The 20,000-nt window shown below is 41.5% G+C and overlaps 2 protein-coding genes across 3 annotated transcripts in view; both read right to left on the bottom strand.

Annotated features, from left to right (window-relative positions):
• The window catches only part of LOC143025017 (uncharacterized), a 31,833-nt gene extending 22,714 nt beyond the window's left edge, over positions 1-9,119 (bottom strand). Inside the window, exon 1 of the mRNA XM_076184621.1 lies at positions 8,776-9,119. The gene's annotated coding sequence lies outside the window, so the exon portion shown is untranslated. The remainder of the gene's footprint in view (positions 1-8,775) is intronic.
• Positions 9,120-12,655: 3,536 nt separating this feature from the next.
• Positions 12,656-20,000, bottom strand: part of LOC143025018 (protein bride of sevenless-like) — a 38,586-nt gene continuing 31,241 nt past the window's right edge. The window contains exons 10-13 of one of the 2 annotated variants that reach the window (XM_076184624.1): positions 19,614-19,853; positions 15,956-16,176; positions 14,715-15,363; positions 12,656-14,364 (exon numbers count right to left, since the gene is read on the bottom strand). In XM_076184624.1, coding sequence (XP_076040739.1) covers positions 14,278-14,364; positions 14,715-15,363; positions 15,956-16,176; positions 19,614-19,853 — 1,197 coding nt within the window. In that variant the 3' untranslated portion in view covers positions 12,656-14,277. Of the gene's footprint in view, positions 14,365-14,616; positions 15,364-15,955; positions 16,177-19,613; positions 19,854-20,000 lie in introns of both variants that reach the window. The other variant, XM_076184622.1, reaches the window with a different exon arrangement.

The following is a 20,000-nucleotide window of genomic DNA, read 5'->3' on the forward strand; positions in this document are numbered from 1 at the left end:
TGCCTCTTTCAGAAACTCTATCGATATACCATCTTCCCTAGGTGCTTTTTCTCGTTCCATACTTTTTAGAGCAAACTCTACTTCTTCCTTTGTAACTTCTGGTACAGTACTAACGTCTGCAGATTAATTTACTGACTCAACTAAGGTCTTTGACGAATAAAGCTGTTGGTAAACTTCTACTCTTTTTTCCTGTCTCTGCAATTAATGATCTCTTAATTTCTTTCAAACATATAATTTGCTGCCTTCCTAAAGCTTGTATGCGCTTGACTCCTTTAATGCTTTTACCTTTCTGAATAATTTCCTCTGTTTCATCCATGTTTCTCTTTCTTTTCTCCGATCTCTGACTTTTGTTAATTTTGTTTTGTTCTACTCTTTCTATTTCGTCTCTCCTGCTTTAAATCTGCATGGTCCTTCTTTTAATTAGGTCATTTGTAGCTTTGGAGTATTTGTTTTCTCTAATACTTTTTGTACTTCCTACTTTCTCTGTCTATTCCCTAATGATATTTACTAAATTCAAATTCATACCTTCGACAGTGTCCTCGATATTTCTTAGAGCTTCGAATTTGTTTTTAATTCCTGATGGAAATTCCTTTTTGTTATTTTTAACCTTCGTAAGGCTTATTTTTTAATATTCTATTTCTCTCGGATCCAAAATTAAATTTGGCTCTGCAATGTAACAATGAGAACGCTCTTGCTGTCATCTCTTAACATGAAGTCTGTTTCGTTCTTTGTTGTTCCATTTGAACTTCTCCAGGTCCATTTACCACCTACAGATTTTGGGTAGAAAGTATTCATTATTCTCACGTTGTTGTTCTCTGCAAAACTGACGAATATCTCGCCTCTGTCATTTCTCTCACCCTACTCCAAACTCCCCAATGCACGACTCGTCTAACTTCTTCCTCACTTTAGCATTAAAGTCGCCTCAGTGGTCAACATTTCTTTTAAAGTTGTGTGATTCTTAAATCAGTTTAGTAAGTTCTCACATATTTCTATGCACTGAATCCAAATATCATCTTGAAAAATGCATATTGGCTATAATTCTAAGGATACGCGGCATGTAATATTTGATAATTCTATCATAGAGTACAGTATGTGTCATTATTTTTTAAACTGTAATCCATATCTACTCTCTGTCTTTTTGCTTGACGTTTATAGTGGGTTGAAGAACTATCTCTTGTCAATGTCCAGCAATAGTCTGCAAGTATTGTTGTGCTTTTTTACCCTTCACATCAGCTGCTAAGATTTTTTTTTACTGTTGAAGACGAGAGCCTAGCAGCCGTGCCTTATTCTTGGGTAGTTGCAGATCCCTGACAAAGTCATGGAGTTCCCCTTGTGTTATGAGATGTGGCCTAGAGGAGTGTGCTTCATCAAAATTTGGGTCACTCCAGCATTGTCACCCTTCTCTGCTTCCTCGCCATCATTTTTCTCATCTGACTCGAAGGATATCGAAGTTGGTGCATCAAGAATAGGTGGAGCTTCTCCATGTGGAACTGGACGAATAGCTGATGGAATATTTGGATATTCAATGGACTCCTTTTTCTTCTTTGGCAAGCCCTTTTGTAGTGGAGGTACCATGCAGGTTAGTAGCACAAGTGTTGCAGCATATGCGAGGAGCCCAGTTCTTATCCTAGTCACCAATCTTGCATTTAAAATAGAGGTGATATGCTTTTCTAACCATAGCGCTTCTGTGACGCAAAGGCCACCCAACCACAAATGTAGCAGAAGTTGTCTGCCTTATTCACACAAGTACGAGGGAGCTGAAAATAAAACAACAAACAATTAGAAGATAATCAGGGAATTTATTAATAAATTTATCATTATAATACGGAGCATGGCAGCATAGCAAAAATATTTATATAATTCAGGAGGAAAATGAACTTCACATGAAATGGCTCAGATGCATATCAATATCTTGTTCAATGACTATCTATTATAAGTTTAAAAATGTTTGGCTAGGAAAATAACTTACCTTTCACCTCGAAGTGTAAACTTGCACAGCACAACCACCTTCTATGACTTCTGGAACAATACTGAAGGGCAGAGTGTGGTAAGAAACACACTGGCTCAAGCCTGTTGAAACCTGTTGTGACACGTAGGTGTATCTTGAAAACTAGAGCTAACAAACAATTTTAACCATGATATTCATTATCGGCGACCTAAGGTTAGTAGGAAATTGCTACTCTGGTCTCGAAAGCATTTTGGTTGTTGACCAGTGACTAATGTGTATTTACTTTTTTCTTGATCCATTACCTAACTTAAATCATCATAGAAGGACCCAATTTCATCGTCTGAAGTCTGTGAAGTTGGCGCATAAACCTGAATTAGTTTTAGAGTGTAATTTTTACACAGCTTAATCACAATCCAAGCTACCCTGTCCGATAAACTACTGAACTTCACTACAGTACCTTCCTCTTGGTTTATCAAGAATCCTACTCCACTAGATATTTCTATTCCCTTACTTCTATAGTTAAACAGGTAGTGACTATCTTGCAACTGTATCAGCTTTTCTTCCGCTCTTCGGACTTCACTCAGTCCCACTTGATGTTGTCTAGTTTTACTATTTAACTCTACAGCCTGTGGTCTTCTGAGAGGATTCTCACTTTATAAGAAGAACCATGCCGCTCACTAACCTCACTAACTTGATAAACCCATCATGATGGTTTTTGCATGGAAGTGAAGCGATGTACGCTGCCTTGATTCTTCTTATTTTCTTTATGGATAGTCCTCTACAGAGCACTTGTGTTTTCTCCCAATCTGGTAGGTGGCCAAAGTTGTCAAAGTGGATAACTAACGAATTTAAAGTCCGGTGGGCGTTGACGTCGTTTTTGTGCTCATATATTCGTTTATTATCCACTCTACCATTTTATTTCACCACCCTTCCGATCATTCTGTCTTACGTACATCAACAAACGCACACATATATGATGGTGATATGCTTTAACGTCACAAACTCCCCCCTATCGGAAGGCTAGGACGGTGGTCCTCACAGAGGGCTTTGTAGCGTGGAATTTAATAAACCATGCCCTTGGTTCAATTTCGCCGGTGGCAGGATTCGGACCGCCATCCCCATGACCTTCGGCGCAAGTAACGACGCCCTGAGTTGAACACAACAGGATTCGGTCACTTATTGATCTATCTGTTTCCAATTCTTCTGACAGTAGATCTTGCTCCAGAAGAATGGACAAAGACAAGTCATCCTAAATCTTCAATTATCAAATGACGTTTCGACTTCAAGGAGTCACCTTGAGAACAGTAAAAATAAGTTACAGTATTACTCATTTACATGATACACAGTTGACAATCTTACACAGGAAACACGAGCTTATATATTAGCAGCCTGGGTACTAGGAGACCTGAACCTCGGAGATCGTCTCAAACTTGGGACGTCCTCCTGAAAGGTAAGGAGAGGGGAAGAGGGAGGAGGAGCGGGTTGAGGTCGGAGAGGGCTACTTTTATGTTTAGTGGAACAATTGTACAGGGGAACGGCAGTAGTTGAATTAGATTGTATATTGATGACTGGAGCCCGTTCCCCTATGTAGACAGCTTCCAACATGATCAAATCCTTAATTTTGATATATTGTGTGACTTTCCTGGTATTATCAACAATGGTGTTTCTGTATATGTATATTTGGTTAAACTTTGCAGTAGCTTCTGCATTCACGAGCTTTTTGCTAACATGGACGGGCGGTCTCTCTTTGATGGCGTAGGGAGGGCTAGTGGATTGCCACCACCGTTGCCACCAATCATGTAATCGGTTAATGGCTACACCTGTGACAGGGAATGTAAAGCCTTTTAGGGTTTTCTTGATTTATTGAAGCGATGTGATATTTACAGCGTGGGGGTGTAATTCCCTTCGGGGAGAGTCCCCAGGTGCTCCCTCTAAGGGAGAGTCTCATTTGGTGCTTACTCTAAGGGAGAGTCTTGATATGGGGACGCAGTCGCCGGGACTAAATATATAGAAAAGGCTGCATCAGCGTTTTTGAGTGGGTTTGCCTATTCATACTTTTTACAGTAATATTTGTGAGTTAGTTGTAGGTATTATGTGTCTTGACGAAATGTATTTTGTAATTATGATTATGTAGTTTGGTAGCTATAAGGGAATGGTTTGTATGTATCTCGCGACATTATGTACTTGTTTCAGTAACTTTCCGTTGGGCGGTGGCGTGATGTGTGTTGTATGTTTGAGTCAGGTGTTTACGATTTGGGAATGTGGAAGTCAGGAAGAATAGGGGTGTTGAGAGACGCCAGTGCCTGTCGACACCTTCTTGCATGTATGTGGATCACGTGTCAGGCATGTGACATATCGTATATATGGTTATAGGGTTAGTATATGGATACACTCTTGAACGTTTAATATGGTTGAGTTGTCTAAGTATCTGGCCAAACTTCATTGGGAATAGATGTAAAGACAATCCTTACTTCTTGGTTTACTAGTAGAACTTTCGTCTAACTCTTAGGTTTCCTTTCACTGCCCCAGGGGACAACTTTACGGACAAATTGATGGTGTAGTGATGGGCTCACCTCTTGGTGTCCTCTTTGCCATTTTTTCATGGGCATGGTGGAGAGAGAGGTTTTCAGCAATACCAATAAGCCTCCCATATACACTCGTTACGTGGACGACGTATTCGTCCTCGTAAGGGACCAAAGGGGGTTGGAAGACCTAAAGGCCATTCTACAACGTGTTTCTGGCCTAAATTTCACCACAGAGAATAGCGGCGTCACCAGGCAAATTCCTTTCCTGGACGTTAAGATTGAAGCCAATCCTCAGGATTTCAAGACCGGAGTCTACTTCACCAACCCTAGTCTTTGCCTAAACGGGAACAATGAATGCCTATCGCGATACCGTAAGTCCACTATAGACGCCTATGTCAGAAGAGCCCTGTCGCACTGTAGCGATTGGAATTGTACGCACGCCGAGCTAGGCAGGGTTACACAAATCCTGATCAATAACGGTTTCTTCAACAAAGAGGTACAAATTGCCATCAGCACGCACCTAGACAGATGGTATAGACCCCATACAGACAATAACCAAGGAGGACAAAAGGTATTTTCTTTTGTTTTTGTTTTAAAAGAGCACTATGTCCTCTCAATACAGAGCAGATGACGCCATTACGAAGATCATCGGCAGAAACGTTAGATCCACCAACAGTGATGATAAAATCCACCTGGACATTTGGTACCAAAATAGAAAAGTGTCTCGCCTTCTTATTAAGAATAGCTCTAGCCAGCGAACTTTGGTACTCCAACGTAGCCACATTGTGTACGAATACACATGAAAAAAGAGAGAAAGAGAGAGAGAAAACAGTGAAAGCCTTACCGAACAGTACATTGAGTCGACTACGACAAAACTATCAAGACGACTCACCCTTCACCTTTCTAATGGAGCTATCAAACAACAACACACCGTCACATCAATCCCCAGTAACAAGGATCTGGAAGAAGGCACAATTATCCTACAGAGAGAATCGAGCTTCAAGCGCCTTCTCATCCTAGAAGCAATCTACAGTAAAGAACAAGACCCCACAATGAACAAATAAAACCCAGACCAATTCATCATCCCCACTTCAAAGTCTTTAGATCACAGGTTTAGTTTAACTGCTAACCCAGTGGGCGGAGCTACGGGTCCTGTCTCCTGATTGGCTGCCCAGATCATGTCTCTCATAATGATTTATATGTTTTGTGCTTAATGTCTCCATTTCTCTATGTATTCAAGTTGTACTGAAGATGCCTAAGAATTAGGCGAAAACTCTACGAGAAAATCAAGGAAGAATTGTCTTTACACCTATTCCCAGTGAAGTTTGGCCAGATAATGAGACAACTCAACCGTATTCAACGTTTAAGTCCTTAATAATGAGGAATAACACAGCACCCAAGATCCCGAAAGAGGCCTCTACCAATATAATGTATAAGTTTTCATGCCGGTAGGGCCGCTGTGACGGCTCCAATTCTTACATCGGTAGGACCTCCACCACACTGAAAAGACGCCTCCAATACCATCGAAGCCAGGGATCTATCTCCCAACACTTCATTGATCACCACGACACGAAACCACCTTTGAGCACATTAACAAAAAATACCATTATACTCTACAGAGAAGAAAAAATTAAAAGACTGTAGATTGCCGAAGCTGTAGCCACAACTTCCCAGCGTGCCACCATTAATATTCAGCAAGCTGCAGATTCTACCCTCTCTTCAGCCCGCCCCCAGGAACACCATGCCTTCCAATGCCATAAAGAACGAGATGCCCCTGATCCCCCATTGGGACACAGCGCCTGTCAGAGCTCCCAGGATCACCTTGTGCTACAACGCCTACCAGAGTTCAATGCCCTCCTGCACCATCTACAAGGCTAGCCCACAGGACCATGGACCCGAAGTCAAGCCAGGGCTTCCATCTCTCGCTCTGTGGTGGGGCTGATGTCTTCCCCCAGTGACCTTCCCCATGGACTCAAATTGACCTCTCCCACTTTCCTCAGTAACCCTACACAGGGCCTCTCATTGACCTCTCCTACTTCTCCCATTGACTTCATACAAGAACTCCCATTGACCTCTCATGCTTCTCCCAATGACCTCACCCAAGAACTCCCGTTGAGTTTCTATTGCTCTCAGTGACCTCACCTAAGGACTCCCGATGACCTAACCTACCAACAATGTCAATAGGCATCTTCTATCTGACCCCACACCGCATGACCCGGAGGTCAATAATTGAGCAAGGGTGGTCCTTTCGTCTTTCCCCTGTTTTTTTTATATATATATAAGAGTGTGCTATATATGTATCATACCCTCCTCCCATTTTGTACTATTGAAGAGGACTGTAGTTTACAGTCGAATTGTATAGATTTACCGTTTCCAGTTTTTTTTCTCCCGCTCCTACCGTAGTTTTAGTTTTGGTTTACAAATGTGCTATTACTTTTTCATTAGTGATGAATATGTATATATATATATATATATATATATATATATATATATATATATGTATATAAATATATATATGTATATATATATATATATATATATATATGCATACACACTGAATGGTTCCCAGTGATCAATTAATATCTTGATAGCGTATTGGGTTACGTCAATATAACTTTGTTACGGGTTAGCTGGGTTCAATCCTCGGCTCGTCCACGTTTCAATTTCCAACTGATGCCTCCTTCGAGCGATTCTCAGTCTCGTTTGCGATGGTATGGAATTAAAAGTGATATGTGGTTGAAAAAGGTATATGTAAATGTGTATATATATATATATATATATATATATGTATATATATATATATATATACACATATATAAAGTTAAAATGCCAGCCGAGCTGAAGTGCATCATTACTTTGGACAGCTTCCCTACCGGTTGACACATTTTCTCCATTTCAGGCTGCTGCCGGGCAATTTTCATTAGCGTGCGTTACACCCACTTCCTTTGAGGCGACAGGGTGAACAGTGATAGTGAATTTACCACAAATTAGAATTTCATATCGCCGTCCGTCTAGGAGAGGTTCAACACGGTTATTGACGTTCCAGGAACGCGCAGCAAGACACCAATGACTTCACACTCGTAAAGTTAACTCTTCTAAAAAACTGGCATTTCTTTCGATCCATACCAAAAGCGAATCGTAACACAGTTGCTATGCATGAAGATAGTTTCAGGCAATGACGGGTTACATTAGCTAAGAAAATCGCATCCCATCCCATTAATCGAGGTCATTTGATTAATCCTTGCAGGTAAAGACATGGAGAATGGGCGAAATGTCATACTCTTCAACTCTAAGAAAACCCAGAGGTTTTAATTCAGTTGTTGTCTCGAGTTTCGCTGAATGAAAACCCGCAGCCCCACAGCACCCGGCAACTGTTTGCGGGCACTCCCATCAATCTCCATTGTATCAATGTGGGCCTTTCTGCCACCGACTGATAACAGTGGTGGCAGGAGGGCAGCAGTTGCCAACGGTCATCTCTCCTTGTGATTTAGGTTTGAAGGAAACATAGAAGTTCATAGAGATCTTATAGCCGAGTCATTAGCTCCGATGGATCAGTACAAATATCAAATGTCAGCCCGTCGGGGATGCACTTCCAAAAAGAAATGAGGACTTTGGCGGGGTCTGAGGGCAGGGAGACGGACCTGCAATTCCCTTACATACTTAGTGCCGTCCGGGAAAGAGTTCCCAGTGACATAACCCCCCCCCCCCTCGCCTCATCACCACTTCCTACCTCAACCATCCCGTATTGCCTATTTTAGCTGTTGTCTTGCGAAACTATTAAACATAAAAAAACTGTATTAAATTAAATGTCCCTATTGCGGAAAGGATAAGGGAAAACATTTCATATTTTGCTAACTCTACAGCAAAATTCGTCGATCACGGTAAAATATTCACGACTTCTTTGGCTTTTTAGTAATTACTATTTTGTCAGCCTTGTGGGAGGAAAGTTCAAGCTAGAATTGTCGCCCCAGGGCATGTACCCCCCCACCCCCCTTACGAAAGCCCTGTAAATCTGATTTCCTCCAAATCGAGACGACATTCAACGGATTTTGGAAACGGTTTAATCTACATTCTCGATCCTAGTGGTAGCAGAAATTTCTACTTGTGTAGTACTTGGTCGATTTCTTTTATTCACCTCGTAAGGCATATCAACAGACGCCATAAAAAATATAATGAAAAGGACCTTGCCCTGTTTATTTCAGTCGGATGGAGGCAATGCATCACATGACAATACAACCATATAACGCTATTAAATCATTTGTGAAATGTATAACAGGTATACAACGAGACATAACTACTTACTCGACTTATTTTCTGCCTTCGCAGTTCTGTTTTGCTGGAAGAAGCGAATTTTTACAATGTTCTGCGTAGATGATGCTGAAGCGGCGGGAGATGTGTCATCTGAGCTAAACAAACTGTTGTTGTTGTCTGCAACAAGAATATTGATCCAGGACTAACGCACCCCTCGCATCATTTGTTCGAACACGAAATTGTTGAGGAAATAATCTGGATAGTATTAAATTCTACCTCAACAAATTCTTTGGAATGGAATCATCACTTAAATGTTGAATATTACTGATCTTCCAGTTCTGCCGTATACACAGTCACAGATCCGTTAGGCAACAATCACTGTTTGAACAACTCTTGGACGAAGCCCATCTTACGCATGCGTACTTGTATTTGTAATTTTTTAAATCTATAATGTTACGCATTATACATTATTTTTATTATCATTAAATTAAAGTATATAGACTTTACCCTATATTCACGTAGATATATCAACAGTAGATAATATAGAGTTAGGCGCCCACTTTTAACTCGATTAATTTTATACGAATCAAGAAATTATAATAGTTCCTTTTCATGGATGCATCCTGGATCAGATAAAATTCAATTAAATATATGTAACTGCAAGTGGAAAATCAACATAATAAAACCGTTTCTCTGTTTAATGGTACGTATACGACAATATACCAGACCTAATGTTAAATGTAGGTGTGGCTGCGTGGTGTTTTCCTGCTCTATCAAGTACAAAACATGAGAGAATATGTTGTAAAGCAATATTTAACATTTTTATATAAAATACTTGGTGCGGATGGCCATGAGTATGTGGTAAAGATAACATTTTGATGATTTTTTTTTAGGAAAAAATAGTGATATCTGGCAACCAAAATTGATGCTGTTCGAGTGTGAAAGTCAGTTTTTGGAAACTTTTCAAAATTCACGTAATATTTTCTTTTCTATACATAAAATTTCAAATTCCAAAATGAGTATGAAAGGATATGAAACATTAAAATGTGTAGACGTATTGAATCTCTTTATTTGTATGCCACGAATAAAAATTAGAGAGCGCTTGATACAACTAAAGTCACCCCTCAACATTACATTTTTTCAACACTTATTAGAAAGAAAACAAACTTTTTGGAGAGCATCACTTTACTATTTTTCTAGCGGTACAAACAACAAAGAAAAACAAAATTGAGCAATGAATACGCAAACTTACACTTTCTTAACATTTGTTGCCTTTATTGTCTTGTAGGCTCCATTACAACTCATGTGGTAGAGACACCATTAATGGGTGGAACCTCTGTAGAGCAGCCCAGTTACGATGAAAATATGTCAACCAAGGCTGAGATAGTAAAACGATATTGGAATGCCAAACCAAGGGTTCAAGATATTACATCAATCGATATGAGGATAGAATGATATATATTCAAAAGTTGGATGAAAAATTTGTGCGTTTATGGGTAAAATGGAAACTAAGGTTTTCCGATGACCTTGCCTATAAACATATTTTCATTATTTTTTTACACACACACACACACACACACACACACACACACACACACACACACACACACACACACACACACACACACACACACACACACACACACACACACACACACACACACACACACACACACACACACGACTCGGTGGCATAGTTGGTAGAGCGCTGAACTGGGAAGTAGAAGTGCTCCCAGTACCCAGTTCGAATCCTGCCCAGGGCCGAAATTATTTCGGTATCGCTGTGCCTCGGGTCGTTACTCTGACTCTCGTGGGCGGGGAGTTGGGTGTGTGTGTGTGTGTGCAAGGTCATAGCGTTACCTATAGATCGGACCTACGAGCTCTGAGCTCTCTTCCGGGAGGGAAATAGCTGTCGATCACGAGTCCAACACGTGATCCAAAGACCAAGTGAATACACACACACACACACCCTTTCACCGAATGGACGGTGAGAATTGGTGTTCCAAAGAAAAAGGAAAAACTACGAGGATCTCAACATCCAGGAAGTGCCTTTTTGCATTTATAGGGAAGGGGAGTGCTCGTGGAATAGTGGGGAAGTGATAGGGAAGGAGAAGGGAAGGGATATTGAGGGAAATGGAAGGAAATGAGGAAGAGAATGACATGGTCCAGGAAGCTAGGAGAAATGTAAACAAGAGACGAACTGAAGACGATGACTTTGGAGAGGACGGAATCAACAAAAATGTAAAGATTAGAAGTATAGATAAGAGCAATACAGTAGAAGGCGATGAGAATATTTTCCAGTACCCAGTTCGAATCCTGCCCAGGGTCGAAATTATTTCGGTATCGCTGTGCCTCGGGTCGTTACTCTGACTCTCGTGGGCGGGGAGTTGGGTGTGTGTGTGTGTGTGCAAGGTCATAGCATTACCCATAGATCGGACCTACGAGGTCTGAGCTCTCTTCCAGGAGGGAAATAGCTGTCGATCACGAGTCCAACAAGTGATCCAAAGACCAAGTGAATACACACACACACACACACACACACACACACACACACACACACACACACACACACACACACACACACTCACACACACACACTCACACACACACACACACACACACACACACACACACACACACACACACACACACACACACACACACACACACACTCACACACACACACACACACACACACACACACACACACACACACACACACACACACACACACACACACACACACACACACACGCATATATGCAGGAGAAATCACTTGAACGCGTGATTCTAATATGTAGAAAAACACTAGGAAAATCACAGAAAGGAGACCGAGCACTTTCGTCTATTCAGACATTTTCAAGGTGCAATTACAGAAAAGGATGCAAGTATATATACTCAGAGGGTAGGGTAGATCTCTCCCCGTGACCTATGGACTCAGAGTCCCGAGAGTTTGGTTTACAATTTTCTTAATGATAAAATCATCCAAGTTATACAGCCCATGACTTAGATTTAAATTATTAACAAATGTATCATTGATCAGATTGGACTCTATGATATTTCTATTCAAATAAGAATTACTCTTGAACATTACTTTAGCTTTACCCCAATGAATACAGAAGTGACAGAAGAGAGATTAGGGCACTGGAATGAAGGGGTAGTATGAGATAAAAGGGGTCAGAATTCAGGTAATCAAGGATTTGCCATGAGGTGGTAAGAGAATGACTGAAGGAAGGTGACAGAGCGGAAAGATGGTGGGAAAACATTCTAGAAATAGAATGGTTTGCAGCTGTGTACACACGAACAAGAGAACGGTTGAAAATGGTAACATATACCGATAGGAGACCTTTTGGCCCATAACGAAGGCAGGTGGCATAAGGATAGTGAAAATACATTGCAGCACATCACTGAGAATATAGGAGCATGATGATGGAGGAGACTGCAAGGGGCCATAAGGCCTACATTAGGTAGTTCCATGTCCCTTACCATCTGTCATCCCCATCCATAAAGTTATCTTATCTTCTACAAACAATTGTTTTAGCGATCACTACATGGTTACTAAGTCTATTCCATTCATTATCCACTCTGTGGGTAAACCAGTTCATGTCTGTTTAATTCTTAAACATAAATTTGTCCAATTTAAATCCATTACTACGAGTCCTACCCTGCTGTCTTAATATGATGACTTTGGCTGCATCACCCTTGTTAAAACCCTTGGCCTATTTGAATACTTCTATTAGATCATCCCGCACTCTTTGTCTTTCCAGAAAGTGTAAGTTAAGGTGCCTAAGCCTGTCAGGAGTGGTTTTAGACTATAGTACATCTGATCTCCTTTTTAGGAATTTTATTTTATCTATTCACTGGACAAGGATCATGGGATGTATGCAACCAGAAAGATTTCGAGCTCCTCAGGGTATGAAGAAAAAACAGCTTCACGATTCAGTTTTATTAGACAATAACATTTCTACATAGTCAAGAGCAGCAGGAAATGGTAGCAAATGATGACACAGAAATGACATTTTCTTAAACTATGAAATGCTCAATTAGAAGTTGATGAGTAAGGAATTGTTCGCCACATATTTCAAGTACACAAACCCATCCTCGTTGCTTTTAATAGAGGACTTGTCCTCTTTATTATTGGAGGCAGACCTTTGCATCTCACACGTGTCCCTAGTGATTTTGAGAAAGAAGAAGAAAAAAAAAAAAGGACTGATCCAGTCATGCAGACATTGGAATTAATATAGTGACTAATTTATAGGTTTGCATATTATGATCTAGAAATATTTTAACTATATATAAACTGCCATTTGTTCCAAAGCCTTTCTTTAGATGAATGACCTTATTTGGTATTGGTAAAAATCATAATTGTATAATGGTTACTGGGCATTAAATGAATAAGTAAAATTAAGTACTAGCCGTTTCAGATCATTCAAAATGATTTATGAATTACTTTTTACCACAGAATTGTGATATGCATAAAAAATATTCCACACTTTCGGGAAGGAATGTTTGACAAGGGTCTCTGCATCTCAATTTGAACATAGTTTACCCACTAGATTGGTTCCCGCACGGGGTATTGACCGAATAATGTTTCTTGCAGTCGATCTACTAGGGACTTTGGTGACATCCCTACGGATCAAGTCACTTTGTATTTTTGTTATGATTGGAGACTCGTCTAGGGCGCTTGCACGTGCTATCACAGTCCTCCAACAGGTAGACAGGCCTTCCCACACCCCAGAGAAAAAGTTTTTACTTTTCTGTAACTTCAGTGGAGGGGGCGGCCCCATGGATCGGTACTCAATCTTCGGACTGAGCCCAAGATACCGACAAAGAGATCTATAGGTCCAGAAATTGTTTGTTGCCAGGTGTCTGGATCCTACAAAATTCTTGCGAAGGAGACTGCAAGGCGATGCAAGGTCAAACTGAAGAGCTGTGGCTTTTGAAGGCAAGTTCGTGAAGTCAGACTCTTTCTGACGCCAGTCCAAGTTGCTGTATATTCTATTACTAATCAAATTTTATTATAGTACACTGGAATATTTACAGAGGCAGTGATTCATACAATAAACCATAGTCTAATGTAAGGCCCATTTTTAACACTGATACAGTGGTAAGCGTGCTTGCAAAGGGCATGTATGACCCAAGGAGAGCGATGATAACCCAGGGGCCAGGCAATTTTCAACCGTTTTTATAATGAAATATAAAAATGTTTATATGTGTGTTTGATCTTTTCTCCATGGGTAGTTTTCATGTACACAAATATAAACTTTGTTTATTGATTAGCTATGTGTTCTATCAATCTTGAGAGATAATGGCCACCTTTGTAGTCTTTATATTTTTTGTTGTACGAAGGCGTCTATGATCCTAACAAACTTGAAAACGTCAACAAAGATTGATCCCGTTCATGTGCATGCTAGAAGGGTCTGAGATGATCAAGTTTGTCTCATGGCGCGAACGATGGCCATCCAATATCTTGCAACGTCTCCCACTTATGCACTCTGTGGCCTGAAATACCGTAGAACATTTTTGTTGTGGTGCAGCAGAAGATCTTAGAAGCTAGATGAAGGAATCACCTGACGTGGGGCAGAGCGCAGTATCTGAGTTGTAGTTGTAGCATTCAACTCCAGGAGCAAAGCGAATGTTCTGAAAAAAAGTGTGAAATAAGAATTGTATCAGGGTCTCACAGACCTCTTATTAACACATGGGATACTTAACTATATGACTAAGGTGATCTAAATTAACTTCTTCAGTGGAGGGAAGATTAAACGTTAGATAATTCAAAACTAACGCGTTTGATGTAGACAGAGAGAGAAAAAAGTTGGAACTGTTTGAGTCAGTAAAAACTAGAGTTTTGTGTGCGGAAGAGTCAGTGAACTTTGGTGCTTTCAGATTCACCTTATTTTGGCTTAGAACTGTGTGATCTTTTGTGGGGAAGGTTGATGGTAGTGAGAATAAGTTTCGTAGGTGTTTTCCTTGTCATGATTGGTACGCACAGGGCGTATGGCCGCAGCCGTCGTCGCCGCCACCGTCGGGTCTGGACTGTAGGCGTGGGCGGACGCCATCTGCGCCTGGGCGTACGTCATCTCCGGAAGGTGCGAGATGGAGTCGTAGAGAGCCATGGACGACCCTCGCATGTCCTGTACCGAATGTGGCCTCTGGAGGGCTCGTAGCGTCAGGGCATTGTCGTCCTTGGCTGTGGCGTGAACCATCAGGTACGTCTTGGGTATGAAGATCACGACGATGAGGACGGTCGGAGTAGCCGCTAGTCCCAGGCAGACACAGGCATCTGTCCAGATGGGGCCCAAGAGCATGTATAGCGTGGTCCAGGCCACCCACACGCTGACCACCATCAGCGTGCCGAGGAAGAAGAGGAAGCCCTCGTGGTAGTTGCGCCTCGACTTGACGATGAAGGGCGAGACGATCAGTTGCAAGAGGAGCAGGAACATGACGTACACGAGTGAGATGAGGAACTTGAGGCGTTCGGTCACACACGTGTAGAGGACTCCCGTCGGGGAGGGCACGTGGGCCGCGTGACCCGCCCCGGGGTGGAGGAGCCAATACTGCACTCCGAGACCCACCTGCACGCACACCATGAAGAAAAAGAGCGACGTCTGCACCAACCCGCTCACGTGACCCAGCAACCTGCGGCAGGAAGGGCATGAAATAGAAAATAGAAAGAAAGAAAACAACAACAACAACAACGCCAAGATGGCCACGAGATGAAAAAACCCTGTGTGATTTAATAGAGGTGTTCAAGTGGATCAAAGGCTTTGACAAGGGTGATGCAAACAAGGTCATCATATTAAGACAACAGGGAAGGACTCGCAGTAATGGATTTAAACTGGACAAATCTAGATTTAAGAAGGAAATAGGCAAGAATTGGTTTACACATAGGGTGGTCAACGAATGGAATAGACTTTGTAACCATGTACTGAGCGCTGAAACTATCAATTGTTTTAAGAAACGGTTAGACAACTTTATGGATGGGGATGACAGGTGGTGATGGAAATGGAGATTGCCTAGTGTAGGCCTTATGGTCTCTTGCAGTCTCCTTCATTCTTATGTTCTTATGTCAAGAAGGTCATGTAGTACGAAACCTGCTGCAGGAAAGTTATGCGGTACAAGAACAGTGTCAGGAATACCTTGAAGTATAAGGGCCACACCATAGGCTATATAAGTTACGTGGTGCAGGAGCCGGATAATAACCCTCGAACTCGGAGTTCGCGGTACTTACCCTTCAGAGTCTGCGGTGGCCAGCATGAGGGATCGCGAGAGCATGATGGAGAAGACGAGGGCGTAGGCGAGGGCGGTGGCGAAGGGCCGGAGGGCACAGGTAAGTTCACTGGCCTCGAAGCTGTAGGGCAGGATGGCCGCGTAGAGGAGGACGGACGCCGTCAGCAGAAGGAGCGTGAAGGCCTGTGAGCCCTCCGTCGTGTTGCCTCGGCAGGAGCGGACCTGAAGTCACGACAGCGCCTCAGGTGCTGCCCTCTGGGTAACAGGGCTTATGGGCAGGGCGGGGGGAAGAACAGGAGGCTTCTATGGGACGGGTACATCTGCTAAATAGCTTACTGTGTCGGCTGCGAGTGGGAAGACAAAATAAAGGTATTTGCTAAATACAGGTGTCTACTACATACAGGCTTACGCTAATTACAAGCATCGGGTCATCACATGAAGAATTGTCACCCCAGAACGCCCACATGAAGAGTCGTCACCCCATGAGATCCCACCTGAAGAATTGTCACCCCAGAACGCCCACATGAAGAGTCGTCACCCCATGAGATCCCACCTGAAGAATTGTCACCCCAGAACGCCCACATGAAGAATCGTCACCCCATGAGATCCCACCTGAAGAATTGTCACCCCAGAACGCCCACATGAAGAAGAATCGCCACCATATGAGATCCCACCTGAAGAATTGTCACCCCAGTACGCCAAATATCAACAGTGGAATAAAGATTACGTTAGGTTACATTAGGTTAGGTTAGGTTAGATTAGGTTAGGTTAGGTTTGGTTAAGTTAGGTTAGGTTAGGTTTGGTTAGGTTAGGTTAGGTTAGGTTAGGCTGAATGAGGGTTATGCTTATTATCATCAACTTATACAACCGAAGAATCGTAAACCCAGGATGGCATCTGATAAATGTCTTGATACAAATGGTACAGTAGTGGTTCTTCAAGGTGACAACAATTAAGGTTAGCTAACGGCCATTATACGCTAAACATTTGTATTTCAACAACTACTGTGCAAGCTGCAGGGGCATCTGCTCATCTTCCTTCAACACATTTATTACTCTAGAGGCGGACAGGGATCTCCTGAGGGCCCCAATTCTCTAATGAATTTCCTCTTCCTAACTCTCGAGCTACCAGGCTCTTCTTTGAGTTCAAGAATCAACGAAAGGATAATGTTCTGCATGCCGACTCTGAGATGCACAGATGTCGCAATCTTACAAAGTGGAAAAATCGATTACTGATGACAAGAAATACAACAAATGTAACTCTTCCTCATTCGATGTTCTTTCGGAACTTTTACACGTTTGCATCCATCGTTTTGAAAGCTGTTTTGCGTGTTCTGAGTGTTCAGTAGATGTTGCTTAAATGCGACAAAGGAAACATGGACTGGGAGTGAAGCCTTTATTGCTGACATTTCGTCTGCTGACTTTTTCAAAGGAATGAGCTTCACGATCTGCTGTCTCAGGCATCTCAGCGGTCCATTCAGAACACAGCGCACCACGCTCGCATATCTCCATGAGCTTCCAAGCGTAAATATAAACTCTGCACGATCCAGTATGCTCATTCCTTTGAAAAAGTCAGTAGACGAAACGTCAGGAATAAACGCTTCACTCCCAGTACATATTTCCTTTGCCGTGTTTAAGCAACTTGTTCACATGGATATTAATTTTCAGTAGATGTTGAATATTTAAGACAAAATGTTTAAAAGCAGCAAATGTTGCCGTTGGTGAAAAACTCGTTTTTGTTTTCGAGGAAACTCCTGCTACGCACTAATATTTTCTCTAGATATCTACTGGGTTCTAGATCTTTATTTTTGCACGTGAGTTTTATCTCACAATGTCTCTCATAGAATTGAAGTAATTACAGGAGCTGCTAGTAGATAGCTGTAGGGTGGAGATATTTCTCCTCAGCTAGCACATTATGGGAACCGTTAAGGTAATATGGCGGCTACGCTACATTATCATAACTTGTGCATTCACATGGATATATATCAAGACAAACTATATCAGCATGAATATACATAATATAATGAGTTATATGCACACATGAATAGTTATTCATATTTGAATGAGCATCATGAATACTATATATACACATGGATCTATAATGTGAGACTTTAGTCGTTCTCATGGCAGTCACAAAATACTAAACATTAACGAGTTTTTTCAAACGCCATTTGTTTTCTTTTTACGCATTTTGTCATAATTGATAGAAAGTCGCTGCAGTTATTTGCACATTACAATACGTGCGCATAGGTTGTATTCGTAAACAGTTGTAATACTACTTGTTATATCTGAAGAAATATGCAAAAGTAGGCAAATGTCTTTCGCAAAAACTTGTAAAAGTTTCAGGTTTTGCGATTGTCATGAGGACGACTTTCTTTACATTCAGATGAATATATCAGAAATCTATTTTTGTACAACAATCAGTACGCCTCTAGCGTCCATTGCTGCTACAAAAGGATAGTTTATACGTATAGTACGAAGGTACTTGCAAAAATCGCACTCGGTCCGGACATGTCATGAGTTCATACGATGGACATTGTTGTCATAGTTATGTGGTGTTTCATAAAGAAGCGCAATGTGTGTGTGTATGTGTGTGTGTGTGTGTGTGTGTGTGTGTGTGTGTGTGTGTGTGTATGTGTGTGTGTGTGTGTGTGTGTGTGTGTGTGTGTGTGTGTATGTGTGTGTGTACAAACGCGAGCCACAAAACTGATTCCAAATATAAAAGATAAATCATACGAGAATCGACTAAAACATATGAATTTTTTCCTAAAAGCGTAGACTCAGAGGTGACTTGATATAGGTATTTAAGATTCTAAAGGGGATTGACAACATCAAAAGTGACAAAATCCTTACACTGAATGAGAATCCGACAAGAAATGATTATCTCAAACTGTCAGGAAATATATTTAATTTGGACGGGGGTAGAAACAACTTCGCCAACCGTGTAGTTAATGAATGGAATAAACGTCCTGCAGAGGCAGTGCAATGTAGTTCAGTTCGAATCTTTAAGATTTGTTCAGATAAACACTTAAGCAAGATGCTGTAATGACTGCCATTTATTTTATATTATTTGATTATTTGTTTGTTATTACTTGTCTGTTTATTTATCATTTGCTTGATTTCTATTTATTATTTGTCAATTTATTATTATTTACTATTTACCTGTTTGATTATCATTTAACTATACCTATGTATTATTCATTTTATTCATTACTATTTATATTATAGTTTTTATTTTATCTATTTTTTCATCATTTATATATATTTTTTCGCATCCGACCGAGTTATGGACCAAAAGGTCTCCTGTCGGTATGCTCCGCCTTTTAATCCTTTGTGTGTGTGTGTGTGTGTGTGTGTGTGTATGTGTGTGTGTGCATACACGCTCCTGTATGTATATCTCTGTGCTACCTACTTTTTACAAAGGATTTACAAAGGCGGAGCATACCGACAGGAGTCCTTTTGATCCATATCTAGGTCGGATGCGAAAAAAAATCATATTAATAATAAAATAAAAAATAAAAAATATAATAATGTAAATAACAAATAAAATACATAAATATTTATCTCAGTATGTCTATACATCCATCGTACACGCGTGCCTCACCACCGGCTTAAAACAAGCAACCCAACCCGAGCCAACGGCGTCGGAGTCTCATCCTTACGGAGATGAAGGTGAAGATGGAGATGGCGGCCACCACACCCGTGATGGCCATGGTCACGCAGATCGTGACCCAGGTGTCCTGCCGCCAGGTGAGGTCTGCTAGGAACGAGAACCGGATGTTGAGACAACGACAGGAGGAACAGGGATACTGCGGGTAGTTCAGGAGCCGTGTGCCCACCACCGAGTAGCTCCTCACTTCGCTCTGGTCCATGTCCAGGACTCCGGAGGAGAAGAAACCCACCTGTAGGAGGGAAGGCAGAAAGAGAGGTAAAGGGACCTTCCACCAGGAGGGAGTGGGTCGACGTCACCTCATTGGAACATAACCACAGACCCTGGGAGTTACCGTATTGGGGTATTTGTTTCATAAGTTTTATGTAGTCAGTATCTC

This window comes from Oratosquilla oratoria, chromosome 4, assembly GCF_046742065.1.
Source record: "Oratosquilla oratoria isolate Oo_2021 chromosome 4, ASM4674206v1, whole genome shotgun sequence".
Taxonomy (NCBI): Eukaryota; Metazoa; Arthropoda; class Malacostraca; order Stomatopoda; family Squillidae; genus Oratosquilla; species Oratosquilla oratoria.